This window comes from Ambystoma mexicanum, chromosome 5p, assembly GCF_040938575.1.
Source record: "Ambystoma mexicanum isolate Mex_15411 chromosome 5p, UKY_AmexF1_1, whole genome shotgun sequence".
Taxonomy (NCBI): domain Eukaryota; kingdom Metazoa; phylum Chordata; class Amphibia; order Caudata; family Ambystomatidae; genus Ambystoma; species Ambystoma mexicanum.
Genome location: NC_090930.1, coordinates 247,128,319 through 247,145,881, shown reverse-complemented (window position 1 = coordinate 247,145,881; position 17,563 = coordinate 247,128,319). Strand labels below are relative to the sequence as shown.

Below are 17,563 nucleotides of genomic sequence, written 5' to 3'. Positions count from 1 at the left end.
CGTCTTGGTCATGATGTCACTTTACGTGCTACCAAATCTGAGGATGGCTGCCAGAGTAGGGTCTTGAAGAGAGGGCAGTCATTGGCTGGGGGCAGAATGACCCAGAGCTCAGTGAATGGTTTATAGGAGAAAGACAGTTTGTAAGTTAAAGTGAAAATGTTTTTTTCTTTTACCAAGGATTCCCGGCCTGACTGGGAATTAGTATGAGCATGTGAATCCATGCCAGACGCATGGTCTTTGTTCCACCCAAAGGCTGTCCAGCAGCAAAATGCTAGACAAATCTCCTCTGAACAAGAGTACTAACAGCAATCCCAGACACGTGTTTCGGCTTACTCGGGCCACATCAGTGAGGGGGAGCTGTGATTTCCGAGCACAGTGAGCAAGGGCTCCATGTCTGGATTACCCTGGTAACGTAGGGTGAGACCCAAAGTACCTCAAAATATGCAAAAGGTGGTCTGGGAGTCCCTCTACCGTCACAAACAGTCGATTGACCTGTTCTTGGGTGGATGGCCCCTGGGAGAGTCTCAACCATGCTTTAGCTTCTCCAGCATGGGGGTCTGGCATGGATTCACATGCTCACGAATATTCCCCGTCAGGCTGGGCATCTTTGGTAAAGAAACAATCAGTTTAATTTCTGAACTGTAATTCTCTTAACAACCGATCACTGGTCTCTGGGGTCATACTGCCCCCAGCCAATGACTGCCCTCTACCTAAGCCCCTCCTCTGGCAGCCATCTTCAGATTTTTACCACACGTTCAAGTGTTGGGAGTCCTCGTGCTTTAGCTCTCGAGCTTTTACTGCGTTTGACTGAAAAAATTAGAGAAAACTAAGAAAAATCGCAATCGAGCCTCAAGCTCCATCGATCCATCATCCGACTAATGGGGACCTGTTTTTCTGAACTTTCTACGCCCCTCAAGGTTGATTTTTCATAGTTCACTTCTTGGAGGATTACAGAAGATTATAGGAGGCCTACGCTGCGTGGGCATGGCTGAAGATAAAGGAGACTCGATGCCTCTGTTCAGGATTTGCCCAGGATGCGGCCTACGGAATATTTTCTGGACGATTGGCATTCCCTTTGCCCCTACTGCCTGCATACTGACCAGGCGCACGTGGAGGAGGCCTGTGCGTTCTGCAAGGATATGGTGCCCCGCACCATGAAGGACTGTCGCGAGCGGCTCATCACGTGGCTCCAGTCGGGTTAGCCCCAGTCACCCAGCCGCAAGAAGAAATCCGAGCAGTTTTCTAAGACCTTTGAGGGCGCTCCGGCGACGGGGGCCAAGCAGAAGGCAAAGTACTGCAAGTCCGGGGGAACCGGGAGCGCTGTATGGTCGGGCTCTTTGGCGGCCTGGGCGGGCGCAGCATCTCCGGCACCTTGGAGCACCCGGGTAAGCTTCTGGAGAAGTCCCAGTCAGCTCCGACAGAGAAGGCCAAAGGAGCGTGGCGCTGACCCTCCCCCCACGGTGAAGGCCCCCGGCATGACCAAGGTCGTGAAGGCCCAAGTTCACCCTGCAAAAACCTCCTTTGAAGGAGTGGTGGCATCCCTGGCGAATGCCGTTTATGTTTGTTCACAGGAATCTGCCTCCAGAGCGAGGGGTTTCACTGCCGGCCTGGAGGGAATCCTCTTTTCTGCCGGTCATCTCCCCGAGACAGCCTTCCCTTATCGAGAAGGGGGTTGGGGGGTGGGAGGGACAGTAGTCCTGCAAGGCACAGACATCTTCTTTGAGGTGGAGCTTGCTGTTCTTAAGACCATCGTGGATATAATGTCCGTCGAGTCCAGGTCCTACGGGATGGACCCCGACGATGCAGATGTTGAGTGGCGAAGACAGACGAGGAGGAGCAGGGCGTTCAGGATCCGGAGGACACTATGCCACTGTTAGGCAGAAACCTGTGCAGTTCCCTTAGGGACCACTGCAAAAGGCTTAAGACTACAGGTGTTGGCAGTAAACCCAATTGGTAGAAGTCTGTACCACCCAGATTTACCTGGTAGCTGTGGCTGAGCAGCCAGACTTCTCTCAAGAATAGTTAGACAGTATATAGAATATACAAAATAGGTACAACAGTACAGTAGCACAAGCAAACACTGACCAAAGCTTGGGTATAAAAGTATATAATTTATTTAAAAACACACTTTGTAAAATACACTAACACTAATATGGCAAGCAAGTTCAAACACAGTCACTATTAATATATATACATCCCTGATTACTTATTGAACAAGTCTTGGTTAAAACACCACTTATTTTCAGACAGAGGTGAGTGCTTAACCTAAGATGGCACTCGAATAAGTTAATTAAAAAGGGAGAGAAAAGGCAGAATTAGGAACATGCACAATACCAACACTTTAAGAGAACCAGAGCAAGTCAGAAAAGGCATACTTTACTGAGGAGCAAGAAAGTCATAGGCTAACCCCACTCTTGGAGAGCGCAAGGCGGAATGTGTCCAAGATCACACAGTTGAAAAATACTTTTAAGAGTAGTTGCAGATAGTTCAAAAAGGGTTGGTTCAGTTCAGAAAAAGTTAGTTAGCAGGTCCCAAGTCACCCCAGGATAGAAAGTCAAGGATTTACGGGACACCTTGAACAGTCTGTTGCAAGGGAGACCAGGCGGGACACAGTACCTAAAATGGTGAGAAAGCTCCAGCGGGGGCAGTTGTTCTTGGCAGCGGGTGCAAGTCGGTGTTTCGTCCAGAGGAAGAGCTCTCGATGTGGAGGAAAGCTGGAGGTCATTGCACTGCCAGGGAAGAAACCAGCTGCAGAATTTCCTGGTTAAAAGGTACTACCCTTTTATTCGCGGTAGTGGTGAAGCGTGGCTATCCGGCCGCCGGGGTGCTTGGCACTGGCGATTCGACCGCAAGACGATCCAGGAAGGCGAAAAAGAAGGCGAACTGGTTATCCCCGCCAGTTCAGATGAAGAAGACTCTCTGGGATGAAGATCTTCGAAGGGATTGTGTCCTCCGACGTATTCCTTATCTTTGATAATTCGTCTCCAGCTTGCTGGCCTCGGAAATTTTTTCTCTGTAGAGGGCGCTGCGCGTCTACGTCCACCGAGTCGATGTCCCTCGACAGCCACTGTATCGGCGCCTACGTCACCATGCCCATAAATAGCCACGTGCAGCGTCTGTTGCTCAGTTCTGTTTTTCCGCGCTTCGTGGGGCCTCGGAATATCGTTGCTCAGTTCAGTCAGATAAACCTTTTTATATTTACTCGATAAAACCAACTCGTTCTCGATGGCTTCTTCATCCGAACCGACGACTCCGCGGTCCGGCTTCAAAAAAATGTCGAGACTTCGGAAAGAAAGTGTCTAACGGATCCTCACAGGATCTGCTTGTGGTGCTTGGGAGTAGATAACCATTGTTCGGAGTGTGAGGACTGCATGTAAATGACGGCGAAAGCAATGAAGGAGCGCAAGGGGAAGCTCGAGAGAGGTAAGTCAGTCAAAACCTCCTTGAAAGTTTCTTCGGTCGAGGCATTCGTCTCCTCGCTGTCGAAAGCATTCCCATTCTAGGTCTCGAAGTAGCTCCCACCTCTCGTCGAGATCTAGACACTCAAAGAAGAGACGTCGAAGATCCCCTTCCTCGTCATCTTCTGTTTCCACAGAAAGGGTCTCTTGCCCCACAAAACACAGCTCTCAGGCTGAGTGGGAGGAATTCAGGAAGAAAATGCTAAGCGTCTTCGAGAAAGTGGCCTCGACCCCCTCGAAGACAGCTGAGGGTGATACCCTGGGTGAAAAACCCAAAAAATCGAAACGCCGTGAGTCGTTGCACCCGGCGAAAGAGTCCACCCGAGAGCACCACAGGCCATCAGGTAAGAAGGCACCATCTTCGACGCCGTCGTTGAAGATCCCTTCGTTGCATGAATCAGCGCCATCGACGCTGTTGTCGAAGGGTTCTTCGACGCGTCGATCGAATCGACACCATTGTCGACATTGACGCCGATAAAAGAGAAAACCACGGCTACTTCACAGCCAACGGTTCTACCAAGAGCCTCCGGCACGACGCCGAGAACGTCGTCGACATCCTCGAGTAGGATCCCGATCCTCTCGAGTTCTTTGAGGCCTCTTCCAGTTTTCTCGAAGCCTTTCACATCGGCGTCGACGGCATTGACGTTTTCTCGCCCAATAATGACGAGTTTGGCTCCTTCTGCCTTAGAAATGGGTTTTACACCATTTCCGAGGTCAGAGTACCCCAGATTATCTTCAATCTATGAAGAAGGGGAGGATTCTGACCAGGAAAGACCCTTTGGGCTGCAGAGGACCACACCACCTGTTTCAGTGGATTTTACCTCGTGAGGAAAGAAGGTTGAAAGACCTACAGGAATCATTACATGAGGCAAGTGGGCTGGACACTTCCCTAGAAGTGGAATTTGTCAAACCAGACCCAGGGGAACATGCCGAAACCCCCCTATAGAACCCTGATGGCAAGGATTATTGAATTCATGGGTTGGTCTGCGCCTTCACCTGTTTTTCAACAGAATGACCTTACAGACATACTAGACAAAGGTCCATAGGAGGATCCTGTGGTCCCCTTCCATGCAGCCTTAAAAAGGAAGATTTCATCAAATTGGGAAACTCCTGAGGTTATCCCTGCAGTCAATAAAAGATTGTCAGCCAAGTATAGGGTAGCTGCGGCTGACCCTGAATATTTATCAAAACACCCGACTCCAGAGAGCCTGGTGGTTCAAGCGGCAACTTCATCAAGAAGCAGATCCGCTTATCCTACTGTTCCACAGGACGGGGATGACAAAAGGTACGATTCTATGGCAAAATGTCTTTTCTGCTTGTAGTATGGCGTTGAAGTCCATCAAAGCCACTTGTATGCTTGCCAGGTTCAGTCGCACACTGTGGGAGTGCGCTTCATCAGCGGCTGACTGCATACCGGAAGGAGAGGAAAGGGAAGCCTTCCTTAACATCATTAAAGATGTCAAGGATGCCATGTGCGAATCTCTTCAAACTGGCATTGATTCCGCTGATGGTATCAGCAGGACCAATGGCGGCAAGTACTACAATCCGCAGGCATGCGTGGTTGCGAAAGTCTGGCTTTGCTCCAGATGTACAGGCCAGACATTTGAATATGCCCTTTGACGGCTCTTCTTTATTCGGTAAAAAGGCTGATGACAGTCTGGAAAAGTTGCAAACATCTAAAGCAGCAGCAAAATCATTAGGAGCTGCAATCCGCCAAACTCCTTTTCGCCCCTCAAGAACCTCTGGGAGAGGGAAGTCCTTTCGCTATTATTCCGCATTCGGGAAAGGCAGAGGACAGCCGGCTCAAAGAGGCCAAAGAAGATCCACCCGAGGTGGACAGGTCAAAAGTACTAAGGCTGCAGCAGGTGCCTCTTTACCCTCGGCATCTGCATCAGCCACCCCCAAACCACTCTGAGGTCTTTCAACACAAAACACCTGTATGGGGCAGGTTAACTCACCATCTGACGGAATGGCAGGCTATTACGTTGGATGCTTGGGCATTGGAGACAGTTGCCCAGGGTTACTGCCTACCCTTTCTATACATCCCTCAGTCATCCACCGGGGCACAGCTCTCTAAAAGTTCCAGATCCGCTCCTGCAGGAAATTGTAGACCTGCTAGAGAAAGGTGCCATAGAACCAGTACCTGTAGCGGAGAGGAACAAGGGCTGGTACTCTCCCCTACTTTCTCATACCAAAGAAGGACGGAGGACTGAGACCCATCTTGGACTTACGAGAATTGAACAAGTTCCTCAGGAAGGACAAGTTCAAGATGGTAACTCTCTCTCAGATCCTTCAGGCCCTCCAGATCCAGGACTGGCTGGTATCTCTGGTCCTCCTGGATGCTTATTTCTATGTGCCAATCCATCTCAAACACAGGAAATACCGGAGTTTCGCAATTGGCGGCTCTCATCTATTTCGAGTTCTGCCATTTGGGCTGACCTCCACCCCGAGGGTCTTCACCAAGCTAATGTTGGTACTGGCTCCAAGTCTAAGGAGGCAAGGGATTCACGTCTACCCCTACCTGGACGATTGGCTGATCAGAGCTGTATCTTCGGAACAAGCTCAGATCCAGCTAGATTATGTCTGCCACTTCCTTCACAAACTGGGCTTCTCCCTCAATTTAAAGAAGTCACAGATGATACCATCACAGAGACTCCAGTTCATAGGAGCGGTCCTGGACACTTCCCTGGGAAAAGCCTTGCCACCAGAGGTGAGGGCTCAAGATATTCTGCAGATGGTCAACAAGTTTCAAAATGCCCAACATCTCCCAGCCTTCGACTTTTTGAGGTTGCTAGGCCGCATGGCATCCTGCATCTTCCTTGTGCCAGAGGCTTGCCTGAGAATGACATCTCTCCAGTGGGGGCACTAAGGACCCAGTGGTCACAATACTCAGGAAGAATGACAGATCTCCTCTGGATTCTGGACAAGGTAGCCCACGACCTTCAATGGTGGGCCTATCCAGAGAACATCTTGAAAGAACTGTTTTGGCAACCATGGCCGGAGATAACTGTAGTCAGACGCCTCACTCACTGGGTGGGGAGCCCATGCCAACGACTTGACCATCAGCGGACGTTGGTCTCCATCGGAGTCCAGACTACACATCAACCTGTTGGAGCTGAGAGCGATCAGACTAGCGCTGAAAGCTTTCCTGCCATCAGTACAGGGGACAAATGTCCTGATGATGATGGACAACACAGTGGCCATGCACTACCTCAACAAAAGAGGAGGCGTAGGGTCACTGCCACTGTGCAGAGAGGCAATGCAGCTCTGGTTTTGGGCAATTCAGGAAGGAATCTCTCTATCGGCAGTCCACTTAGCCGGAGAGAAGAATTTGACAGCGGACCCTCTGAGCAGGCAGAGCACAGTCTCCCACGAGTGGGAGCTAGCTCAGGAAGTCCTTCAAGAAATCTTTGCCCTTTGGGGAACCCCTCAGGTGGATCCGTTCGCCACCAGCACCAACAGGAAGTGCAATATGTTCTGTACAAGGGAATTTCCCCCGAGAGGAGCTCTAGGGGACGCGTTCGTAGTGGACTGGGAGTTCCCACTCCTTTACGCGTTTCCACTAGTCCCTGTTATTCCTCAAATGATCAGGAGGTTGGGATGATTCCAGAAAACCGTGATCCTAATTGCCCTGGGCCAGGAGAACGTGGTACCAGGACCTTCTAGAGAAGTCCATCTGTCCTCCAATCCGTCTTCCACTCAAAGAGAATCTTCTCTCACAGAAGGGAGGTCAGGTTCTCCATCCAGACATCAAAACCCTCAACCTTCACGCTTGGCTTCTGAAAGGGTGAGGTACAAGGATTGGGACCTCCCTGATGACGTCATGGAGGTGTTGCTTTCGGCCACAAGGCCAGCAACAAAGTCTTTATACCTCTGCCGTTGGAACAAATTATGCAGCTGGTGTAGAGAAGAGAATATCAACCCTTTTTCATGTGGTACACCAATGGTGTTATCGTTTCTACTCTACTTGGCAAACTCGGGCCTTCAAGTTGGCACTGTAAAAGGCTATCTCGCAGCGCTATCGATCTTCAAGCGCACTGCGGAGGAACCATCATATTTCAAACTACCCCTAGTAATACAATTTCTCAAGGGATTAACTATTGTTTATCCTCCAAGACTATTCCAAGTTCCCTTATGGGACTTAAATTTAGTCTTAAATTTCCTAATGGGTACTCCCTTCGAACCACTCCACTCTTGTTCGCTGAGATTTCTCACTCTTAAAACTGTCCTATTGGTAGCACTAACATCTGCTAGGAGGGTGAGCGAATTACAAGCTCTTTCTTGTAAACCCCCCCCCATACAATTTTCCATAAGGACAAAGTTGTCCTACAGGTGAAGCCTAATTTCCTCCCAAAGGTGGTTTCTGAATTTCACATCACTCAGAAAATTACCTTACCTTCGTTCTACCCTCCTCCCCATCCGGGGAATGAGGAAGAAAGGCTACATAGGCTGGACCTGTGGCGAGCTCTAAGCTTTTACATCAGCAGGCTGGCAAGGATTAGGCAAGCAGACCAACTGTTTGTAGGATACTCATGTCACAAGTTGGGACTACCCATAACAAAACAAACCATTTCCAGGTGGATTATTTTGGCCATTCTGGAATGTTACAAACTGGCAGGGAAAGAGCCACCCCAAAATCTTAGGGCTCATTCAACCAGGGGTATCGCAGCCTCTTCGGCCCTCCAAAGAGGGGTACCGGTCCGAGACATATGTGCGGCTGCCACATGGTTGTCCGCACATACATTCACAATATTTTACAACCTGGATTTCTCCACTAGTCAAGAGACCAGATTTGGCAAAGCCGTATTACATTCGGTTCATTCCTAAAAGGGATACATGACATTATTACTCCCACCTCCAATTACATGCCACTGCTATGGGAGTCTATCAAAGGTAAGGAATATGTCGGAGGACACAATCCCTTAGAAGAACAAGTTACTTCTTAACTTGTAACGTTCTTTCGATGGGATGTTCCTCCGACGTATTCCTTATCGCCCCTCCCATCCATCCCCACATTAATACGTCCCTTGTGGTTGCAGCTTACGCTCCTTCAAGGTCAATAACCAATTCGGGCATGACTTATCTTATGCGACAAAACGAACTGAGCAACGGACGCCGCGCGTGGCTATTTATGGGCATTGTGACGTCGGCGCCGATATGGTGGCTGTCGAGGGACATCGACTCGGTGGACGTTGACGCGCAGCACCCTCTACAGAGAAAAAATTTCCGAGGCCAGCAAGCTGGAGATGAATTATCAAAGATAAGGAATACGTCGGAGGAACATCCCATCGAAAGAACATTACAAGGTAAGAAGTAACTTGTTCTTCTGTCGTTGGGAAGTGGTGAGATGGTTCAGCGGGGCTCCACCGGTGGTGTCGTCGTTGCAGGACTTCTGACGTTCCAGTCCCCAAAGCCCTGCCTTTATGCAGAAAACCCCCATTCATCAGTCCTAGCTGTCACTCAAACATGCTAAGTGGTGAGCCGGGCGGCTTCCCACTGGGCCAATCACACAAGAGTGCGACTTGAGTTGCCGAGGCAACTCAGTCCAGGATGCCTAAACCCCCCCCCCCCCTCCACACATCCTGTAGACCCAGACAGAGTGGCACCACTTTTGGAGGCTTCTGTGGAGAAGCCCGCCAAAAAGTTGAACAAAGGGTTTCGACATGGGTTGGAGTTACAGAGGCGAAAACAAACGCCATTTTAAAACTGAGTCCTGGCAAAAAGACCCAACCGGGGAATAAATATTAAATAAATAACCCGGCGGTATCTTTAACATTGCACCAAAAAGTGGTGTGTTTAAAATGAATGGGAAAATCCCATAGGAAATATTCCAGTGGAATATTTTGCGTGGTAACCACTGCCACTAGCCAGAAACACTGCAAAGTGCCCCCTCGAAAAACAGACCCAGGGGCAATCTAATTACCCCTACCAGTACTTCCACAATATGATGGTTTGTACTGGTTCTGTTCACAATTTAAGACTAGTAAAGTCAATGGTGACTTTACATGCCCTGGGAGACAGTAGTCGGTCCTGGCCGTCCGAGAACCCTCACAGGGCAATCTGGAGATCATACAGGGCGCCAGGAGCAAGGCCACCAGGGCCCAGTACAAAAGCAAATGGACCAGATTCTGCCACTGGGCAGACTCCAAGGGAATCAACCCCTTGGCCTGCAGTTTGGACGACGTGCTCTCCTTTTCGGCACACCTCGCTCATTCAGGTGTACAGGTGGACACCTACTGCACATACCTTGCTGCCATTGTGGCATTCAGGAACTCTGAGGAAGGCATCTTTTCCTCCTCCAACCCTATAGTCAAGAAACACCTGACTGGTGTCGCTAGGCTTAACATAGTCTTGGGCGCCCTTGTGCACAATCCATTTGAGCCAATGGCATCGGCGGACATTAGACTGGCCACCATCAAGACAGCCTTATGGTTGGTCTTACCTTGGCTCGCAGAGTCGGCGAGATCCAGGTGCTGGTCGCCTTTTAACCATATACCACCTTTCACAAGGACAAGGTAGTCATGCGGACGCACCCGGCATTTCTGCCCAAGGTTCCATCTGCATTTCACTTGAACGAAGAACTAGTCCTTCCTACCTTCTTTCCCAAGCCCAAGGATGAAGCACAGAGTGTGCTGCACTGCCTGGATGTCAGACTTGCCCTAAAATTGTACTTGGACAGGACCAAGGGCTTCCGCAAGTCGGACACTGTCACTTTCGGAGGCTCGAGGCCAGGCTATCACATCCCGCTGGATGGTCTCGGCCATCAAGGAAGCGTACGAGGGCCAGCACAAGCCGCTCAAGGCCAACATGCATGCCCACGCAGTCAGGGCCAAGGCAACGGCCACCGCATTCCAGCGCCATGTCCCTTGGCAAGTCATAAGCAGGGCGGCCACTTGGGCCTCTCCCTCTGCTTTCTGCAAGTATTACTATTTGGATGCCGGCTACAGATCGGATGTGGCTTTCGGACAGGCGGTTCTCGGGAACCTATTTGCTTAAGGAGGGTCTCCTCTCTGCCCTGGGGCTACATTCAGTTGTAATCGCCCATACAGAATGGAGGAATGGGGACGGGACGTAAGAGTAATTAATAGTTACTCACTGTATTGACTAACATACTCTTAGTCCATAGTCCCATTTCCTCCATACGTCCCACCCTCCTCCCCCCTAATAATACTGGTGTCATTAGACAATGCTGAATATTGTCGATGCGTCAATGGGGATTGAGGAGGGTGCCGGTGGGCGGAGTCAGTCGAGCGCAGGCTCCCAGGCCACGCCCCTGCTTGCTTCTAAATTTAAAGGGGAAGATTTTTCTGGTGAAAAAGGTTCAGTCTCCCGTCCCTCGCGAGGGACGCCCATACAGTATGGAGGAAAGGGAACTATGGACTACTACGGTGAGTAACTATACATTTTTTCATGCTTTCAGAGTATAGGGAGAGATCCCTCCTCCAGCCCTGCATGCACATTTTACAAGAGCGAAGAGCACAGCATCAGTCATTCAACATCGCGTGCCCTGGCAGGCCATATGCAAAGCTGCAACATAGCCCTTCTTTTCAGCTTTCTGCAAACACTATGTGCTGGATTCCAGCTCCTGGGCTGATGCCCAATCCGGACAAGCAGTCCTAAGGAACATATTCGCAATAGTGTAGATTGCATCCTCCATGGGGTTCGAGTAGTGCTTTATACTCGCACAGAAGTATTGAGGAATTAAGACGGGATGTAGGAGTAAGGCAAATTTACTCACCACAGTGGCTATAGTGTACTCCTAATGAAATGTCCCCTTTTCACCATACGTCCGTCCTCCATCCCCTTAAACTAGTTTGATTTGTCCAGTCCTCTCTGCGGTTCAGGAACTGAGGGGAATGAGCGCAGGAGGCTGGGCATAAGTCATAGTTCTACTGCATGCACTTGGGCTGCTACCACGCTATACATTCTTAAAGTGGGAAGCACACTTGGGCTTGCCATGACTCCAGTCCTGTCTTTGCTCTGTGGGAACTCCCATAAGTATGGAGGGAAAGGAAATTGGATTAGGAGTACAGTGATCACTGCGGTGTACAGCTTTTCCTTTGTATACCAGTAGTCTTTGGTGGCCCCTTGGACACATTACTGTTGATTGTCTGTTTTTAATCAAATATAACCCTTGTAGCAAACTCTTTAATTGAACATTTGTCCGAATAATACTTCAACCAATGGCAATTTTATTTCAACCAATCTTTTATTTTTATTTTTCAGCGCTAACAGATAAACAAGAGACTGCACTGATTGAAATAATGCTTTGCACAATTCGACAAGCGGCAGAATGTCATCCTCCTATTGGAAGAGGCACAGGAAAAAGGGTATCTCAGACTTATGTGAAATATTTTGCTACGTTTTGCTATTTCTTTATTTCACTATGCATCTTGTAATCTTTATATTACAAGACATTTATTTTTTATCAATGAACAAAGCAGTGTTCAAGCTAACGTGCTTATAAAAGGGACACAGTCTTGCCTTTTTCTTGGATTTGGCCTGTTCAAGTGGATTCATCAATGTTGGCATTGGCCAAAACCTATATCGGTGATTTGTCTTAGATGTTTATCTTTATTTTTCATTCCTTCACACTAATGCAAACACTATTTTGAGCCTTCAATTGTGGTTTGTTTGCCTTTATGGATTCTTTTGCTGCATTTCTTCCAGTGGTTTCTTCATAAAATGTGCCCTGTATGTAGTTTCCACATTAGTCACTTGTCCTACATCCTGTCTCCTTTCTTCCATTTTATGAGGATTTTGTGTTGTGCTCTGGTCTTGTCCCTGTTCGTTTTGTAGAATAACAAGTTTTCTGTTGTCCTTCGGTCCTCTTTACCACTCCGACTGGACTGGTTGCTTATGACATGCTAGTTCTTTGACCATATGTGTTTCTTATTTCTTTGTTCCATTTATTTTTCCCCTCATGACTTGCTACTTGGAGTCTAGTTCTCGCCATATATACTGGGTAAAAAATGTTTTCTTGCTGAACCACTCATTTTGTTGTCTCCAATCCACACACTAAAGTGCTTTGGGTAGGATCATGGAAGGGCGATTTATGCTTTTTTTTTTCCTTGCTCTCTCATACAGAACATGTTTGAAGGCCTGGACAATGGGTTGAGGTGTTGAACTGAGTTCATCTTGCTCACTTCCAGTAGTTCCTGTTAGAAAATATTTTTTCTTTGCAACTTTCCCTCCATAGTCTTGTATGAAACCCCATTCTTTTTTCTTTGTCCTGACCTTTTGAAGGGAAATGAAGCCTTCCGCTTTGTTAGGGAGTATTCTCAAAAATGTGCTAATTCCCTTCACCTTAGAGACCTGCAGCAACTCTGCTGGATTTTGAGGACTTTTTCTTTACCTGGAGAGAGTGTGACCTTTTGTCCCCACTCATGTGTTTAGAAATGTGTTTTACTCTTGTGTTTTCTTTGGTTATGGAGTTTTAGAGAACACCATAGGCATCATCTTTTCATTTGTGTCAAACAGCACCCTCAGTGCAGTGGCACAGGAAAGCCTTTCAGGCTTTCCGATGGTTTAAATACCTTCTCTGGGATAAACTACTGTTTCCCAGAGAAAGTAAAGTGAAATTGACTTTACTAGTCTTTTTAAATTCCTAGACACAGCACACCCTATCTTACACCCTAGTATCCCCTGTGTCTAGAAACTCATTTAGCAGTCAAATGCTATCCTTTCTTCTCGAAATGGCTGGTGGCAGTGGTTCCCGACTGCAAACACCGGTAGCGTTAAATCACGGGAGCCATGTTTTTCAAGATTGCGTCTGAGCTCCCTTTGGTTAAACAGGTCCTGGTCTCCTTTTTTTGCCATTTCATTTTGTAAAGGTCCTTCTAGAGTTTCTCTGCGCGCCGAACCAAGTTTGGTCTTTTTGTTTCATCGCCTTCGGCAGACTTCAGGACTGCAGGCCGCCTCTGCCGCCATAGTGTCTGCGGTGGCCAGGAAGTGAGGGAGGTGCCCGAAACTCCCTGTGCTTAGTCTCCTTGAAGACCCAAATGCACTCTTGCCTTTGCACTCTTGGCTGGCCGACTGTCCGGAAAGGACAACCCTGCTGGGTGAGTGGCAGCTAGGCTGGAATGAATGGGAGGAAACTGGATAAAAAGCAAGTTTCTTGGCTTGGAAGGCAGAGTCGACTTCTGGAATGAAAGAACAGAAGACGAGCTTGAAGAGGACTGCTGCTGCAACTCCTGGAGCGTTGGTTTGCCCGATGAAGCCCTGCTGCAGGTCTGAATCGCTAAGTTCATCTCGACAGAGAATCCCTGCAAGGACGACTTTGCCTTTTCAGTTGGAACTCTACACTAAGCCACCTGGATACCATTCTCGGAGCTGGTTGTATTTGTGCTGCAGGAAACAGAATAACCAGCGAGAGGGACACCAGTTTGTGTGCTTGACTACAGCTACCGGAATTGGATTTGCCAAGTGCCAGCTTTTCAACCATTCCCAGTCCCCTGACGTCCTCCCTCTTGTCCCCACGACTGAGCCTCAGGAACAGCGAGATCTGCAGGAACTGCCAGGAACAGAAGTTTTCAACTGCATCTTTTTCTTCATTTGTAAGGTTCTGTGAAACGAGACGGAGTACTTACCTCTTGCAGTGAAAGTGTTTGAAACTTTCCCAACTTGCAGGCCTAATCAGCTTGTGACCCAACATATGATTCTTTCCTTTACAAACTACTTCTGAGAACTTTGGCAAAGGCTTTTCTGTTTAACTGCCAGAACTGCTTTATCCTATACAACACTTTAGCCCATTGACTTTGGCTTAACCTCTTGCATTGAATTGACTACTCTGGTGAACTCAAAATATTTTCACTGTCAAAGTACTCAATGCCATTTTGCTCCTCCTTCAAAGTAGTTTAAATTCCTCAGAAACGTACAGCGTAAAGTACTGAAGTATTTTTGTGTGTAATATTTAACTGCCTCCTTCTAGTGAATGTTTAACTGACTGTTGAATAAATTAATAAGTGTTTACCCAAGAAACCTTGAGTGTAAGGGTTTATTTGAACACCTGTGATTGTAAGTCCTCTGTGTAACATCCTTACAGCTCACATGCCCTCTTGACATAAGCCTGGCTGCTCAGCTCTGCTACCAAAAACTCTAGTACAGACTTATAACAAAGGTTGTTTTTGCTTACACCTGTAATCATAGATTTGTGTAGTGGTCCCAAAGGGTACTGCATACAAACTCTACCTAATACGCTTCACTTCCTTTTGCTCATTATTATGGGGAAACTAGTCCTTTAGACTGTCCGTACTCAAACTTTTTCTCTTTTGAATTCCTGTATTTTTACCAAATGCACCCAGCACCTTGCAGTGGGGATCATTTTTATCTCCCTAACTTTTGTATTTGGGATGTTTACTTTTATCTCCAGCATGGGGTCTGGCATGGATTCACATGCTCATGAATATTCTCCAGCATGGGGTCTGGCATGGATTCACATGCTCATGAATATTCCCCGTCGTCAGGCTGGGAATCCTCGGTAAAGAAAAAACCAGTATCAGTTTCGTTTCTGATCTGTCTTTCGTAGTAATAACCAATCACTGGTCTCTGCGTCATACTGACCACAGCCAATGACTGCCCTCTACCTAAGCACCGCCTCTGGCAGCCATCTTCAGATTTTTACCGCACGTTCATGTGTTGGGATCCTCGTGCTATTGCTCTCGAGCGTTAGTGCTATTTTTTCGCGCTTTTTCACAAAAACTTCGATTCTTTCGGTTTCCCTTCGGACTGCGGTCGGCACCCAGGGTTTTCACCAAGTGCCTCGCACCGGTGGCGGCGCAGCTGCGCCGCGAGGGGATTCACGTCTACCCCTACCTGGACGACTGGCTCATCCGCGCCAAGACGAGGGAGCTCGCCGTGGTCCACACGGCAAGGACCGTCCAACTCCTCACGGACCTGGGATTCTCCGTGAACTACGCCAAATCCCACCTGGTGCCCGCGCAAGTCGCACTGTTTCTGGGAGCGAGGCTCGACACAGTGTCCCTTCTGGCCTCCCCGTCGGAGGAGAGGACCAGGACCATCTTGGGCAAGGTGCAACGGATGTTGGTGGCCGACGCGGCCAAGGTGAGGTCCATCAAGTCCCTCCTCGGGATGATGTCTTCCTGCATCTACCTCATTCCCATGTGCAGGCTCCGGATGCGCCCGTTGCAAGAGTTCCTGGATGCGCGCTGGATCCAGACGACGGGCAGCTTCGAGGAAAGGATCAAGCTCGACGAGAGTTTCCGACGAGCGATCCGGTGGTGGGGCACCCGCGCGCATCTGACGGCGGGCATGGACTTCCAGACCCCAGCCCACCAGGTGACTGTGACCACGGATGCCTCCCTAGAAGGGTGGGGAGCGCACACCGAAAATCTGCACGCAAGGGGACTCTGGCTCCCGACGGAGAAGTCCCTGCATATCAACGTCCTGGAGCTCCGTGCAGTGTTTTGGGCCCTCAGGTCCTTCCTTCCGTCCCTCAAGGGCAAGGTGGTGAGGATCTTCACCGACAACACCACCACCATGTTTTACATCAGGAAACAGGGCGGAACCAGGTCCCCAGCGCTGTCCAAGGAGGCGCAGGACCTGTGGCATTGGGCCGTCGCCCAAGGGATTCTTCTGGTGCCGTTTCATCTGGCAGGGATAAAAAACACCATCGCCGACTCACTCAGCAGGGAGCTGCGCTCGTGCCACGAGTGGGAACTACGGCAGGATCTGGTGGATCGCCTCTTCCGACGGTGGGGCACACCCCAGATCGACCTGTTCGCGACGGCGACGAACACCAAGTGCCGGAGGTTCGCCAGCAGGTTTCCCCAGACGAGGAGCATGGGCGATGCTTTCTCGTTCCCCTGGGAGGGCCTGTTCCTCTACGCGTTCCCTCCCTTGCCTCTGCTAATCCGGCTCGTCAACCAGCTCAAGAGGTCACGGTGCAGGATGATCCTCGTCGCACCTGCGTGGCCGAGGCAGATATGGTTCCCGGACCTTCTGGACTTGTCGGCGTCCCCGCCAATCAAGCTGCCGGCGGACGCGGATCTACTCTCCAGGGAAGGAGGCGCCATCCTCCACCACGACCCGAAGTCGCTGAACTTGCAGGCCTGGCTCCTGCAGCGTTAGAGTTTGGAGGATACGACATACCGGCCGATTGCAGAGAGGTTCTTGCAAAGGCCAGGGCGTCCTCGACTCTTAAATGCTACGGACACAAATGGAAGAGGTTCTCTGTCTGGTGCCACGCACAGAAGATTAACCCTCTACGGATTACGGCTCCCCAAGTGCTGCCGTACCTGCTGACGCTGGCCAAAGCTGGTCTGGCACACGCGTCCATCAAGATTCATCTTGCTGCGATCTCCCGATACACCAGAACCACGGGCCGGACGTCCTTGTGGTCTCATCGTCTGGTGAAAGAGTTCATGAAGGGACTGTTCAGATCGTTCCCGCCGGTGAAGGCTCCGGCCCCGGCGTGGGAGCTCAACGTGGTACTGACCAAACTCATGGGACCTCCGTTCGAGCCTCTGCACTCGGCCCCGTTGAAGTTTCTATCGTGGAAAACAGCTTTTCTCGTGGCCATCACCTCCGCACGACGAGTGGGAGAGATCCAGGCCCTTTCCTGCAAGGCCCCGTACTTGACTTTCCACGACACGAGGGTAGTGCTCAGGACGCACCCCTCCTTCATGCCCAAGGTACCGTCGGACTTTCATCTCAACGAACCCTTGGTGTTACCTGTGTTCTTCCCGTCGCCTTCGTCGCCGGCTGAGAGGACTTTGCACTCGCTGGATGTAGCTAGAGCGCTGAAGTTCTACGTGGACCGCACGAAAGGTTTTCGGAAGACGTCACAACTCTTTGTGAACTTTGGACCTGTCAATCAGGGGAAGGCTCTCTCGAAGGCTTCCATCTCCAGATGGCTCTCCGGCTGTATCATGTACTGTCACCGGTTGGCAAACCGACCGCTGCCTGGCCGTCCGAGAGCCCATTCCACCAGAGCGATCGCAGCTACCACGGCGTTCCTATCTGGTGTGCCCCTGCTGGACATATGCAGGGCTGCTACGTGGAGGTCGACGCACACCTTCACGAAATTCTACTGCGTCGACCGGGATTCCAGGGAGGAGTCCAGGGTCGGCCAAGCAGTGCTGCGC

The 17,563-nt window shown here is 49.8% G+C and overlaps 1 protein-coding gene across 6 annotated transcripts in view; it reads left to right on the top strand.

Moving 5' to 3' along the window:
* STAG2 (STAG2 cohesin complex component) overlaps positions 1 to 17,563 on the top strand; it is a 2,060,662-nt gene that overhangs the window by 975,229 nt on the left and 1,067,870 nt on the right. For all 6 annotated transcript variants that reach the window (XM_069612659.1, XM_069612661.1, XM_069612663.1 and 3 more), the window contains exon 18: positions 11,685 to 11,788. In XM_069612659.1, coding sequence (XP_069468760.1) covers positions 11,685 to 11,788 — 104 coding nt within the window. The remainder of the gene's footprint in view (positions 1 to 11,684; positions 11,789 to 17,563) is intronic.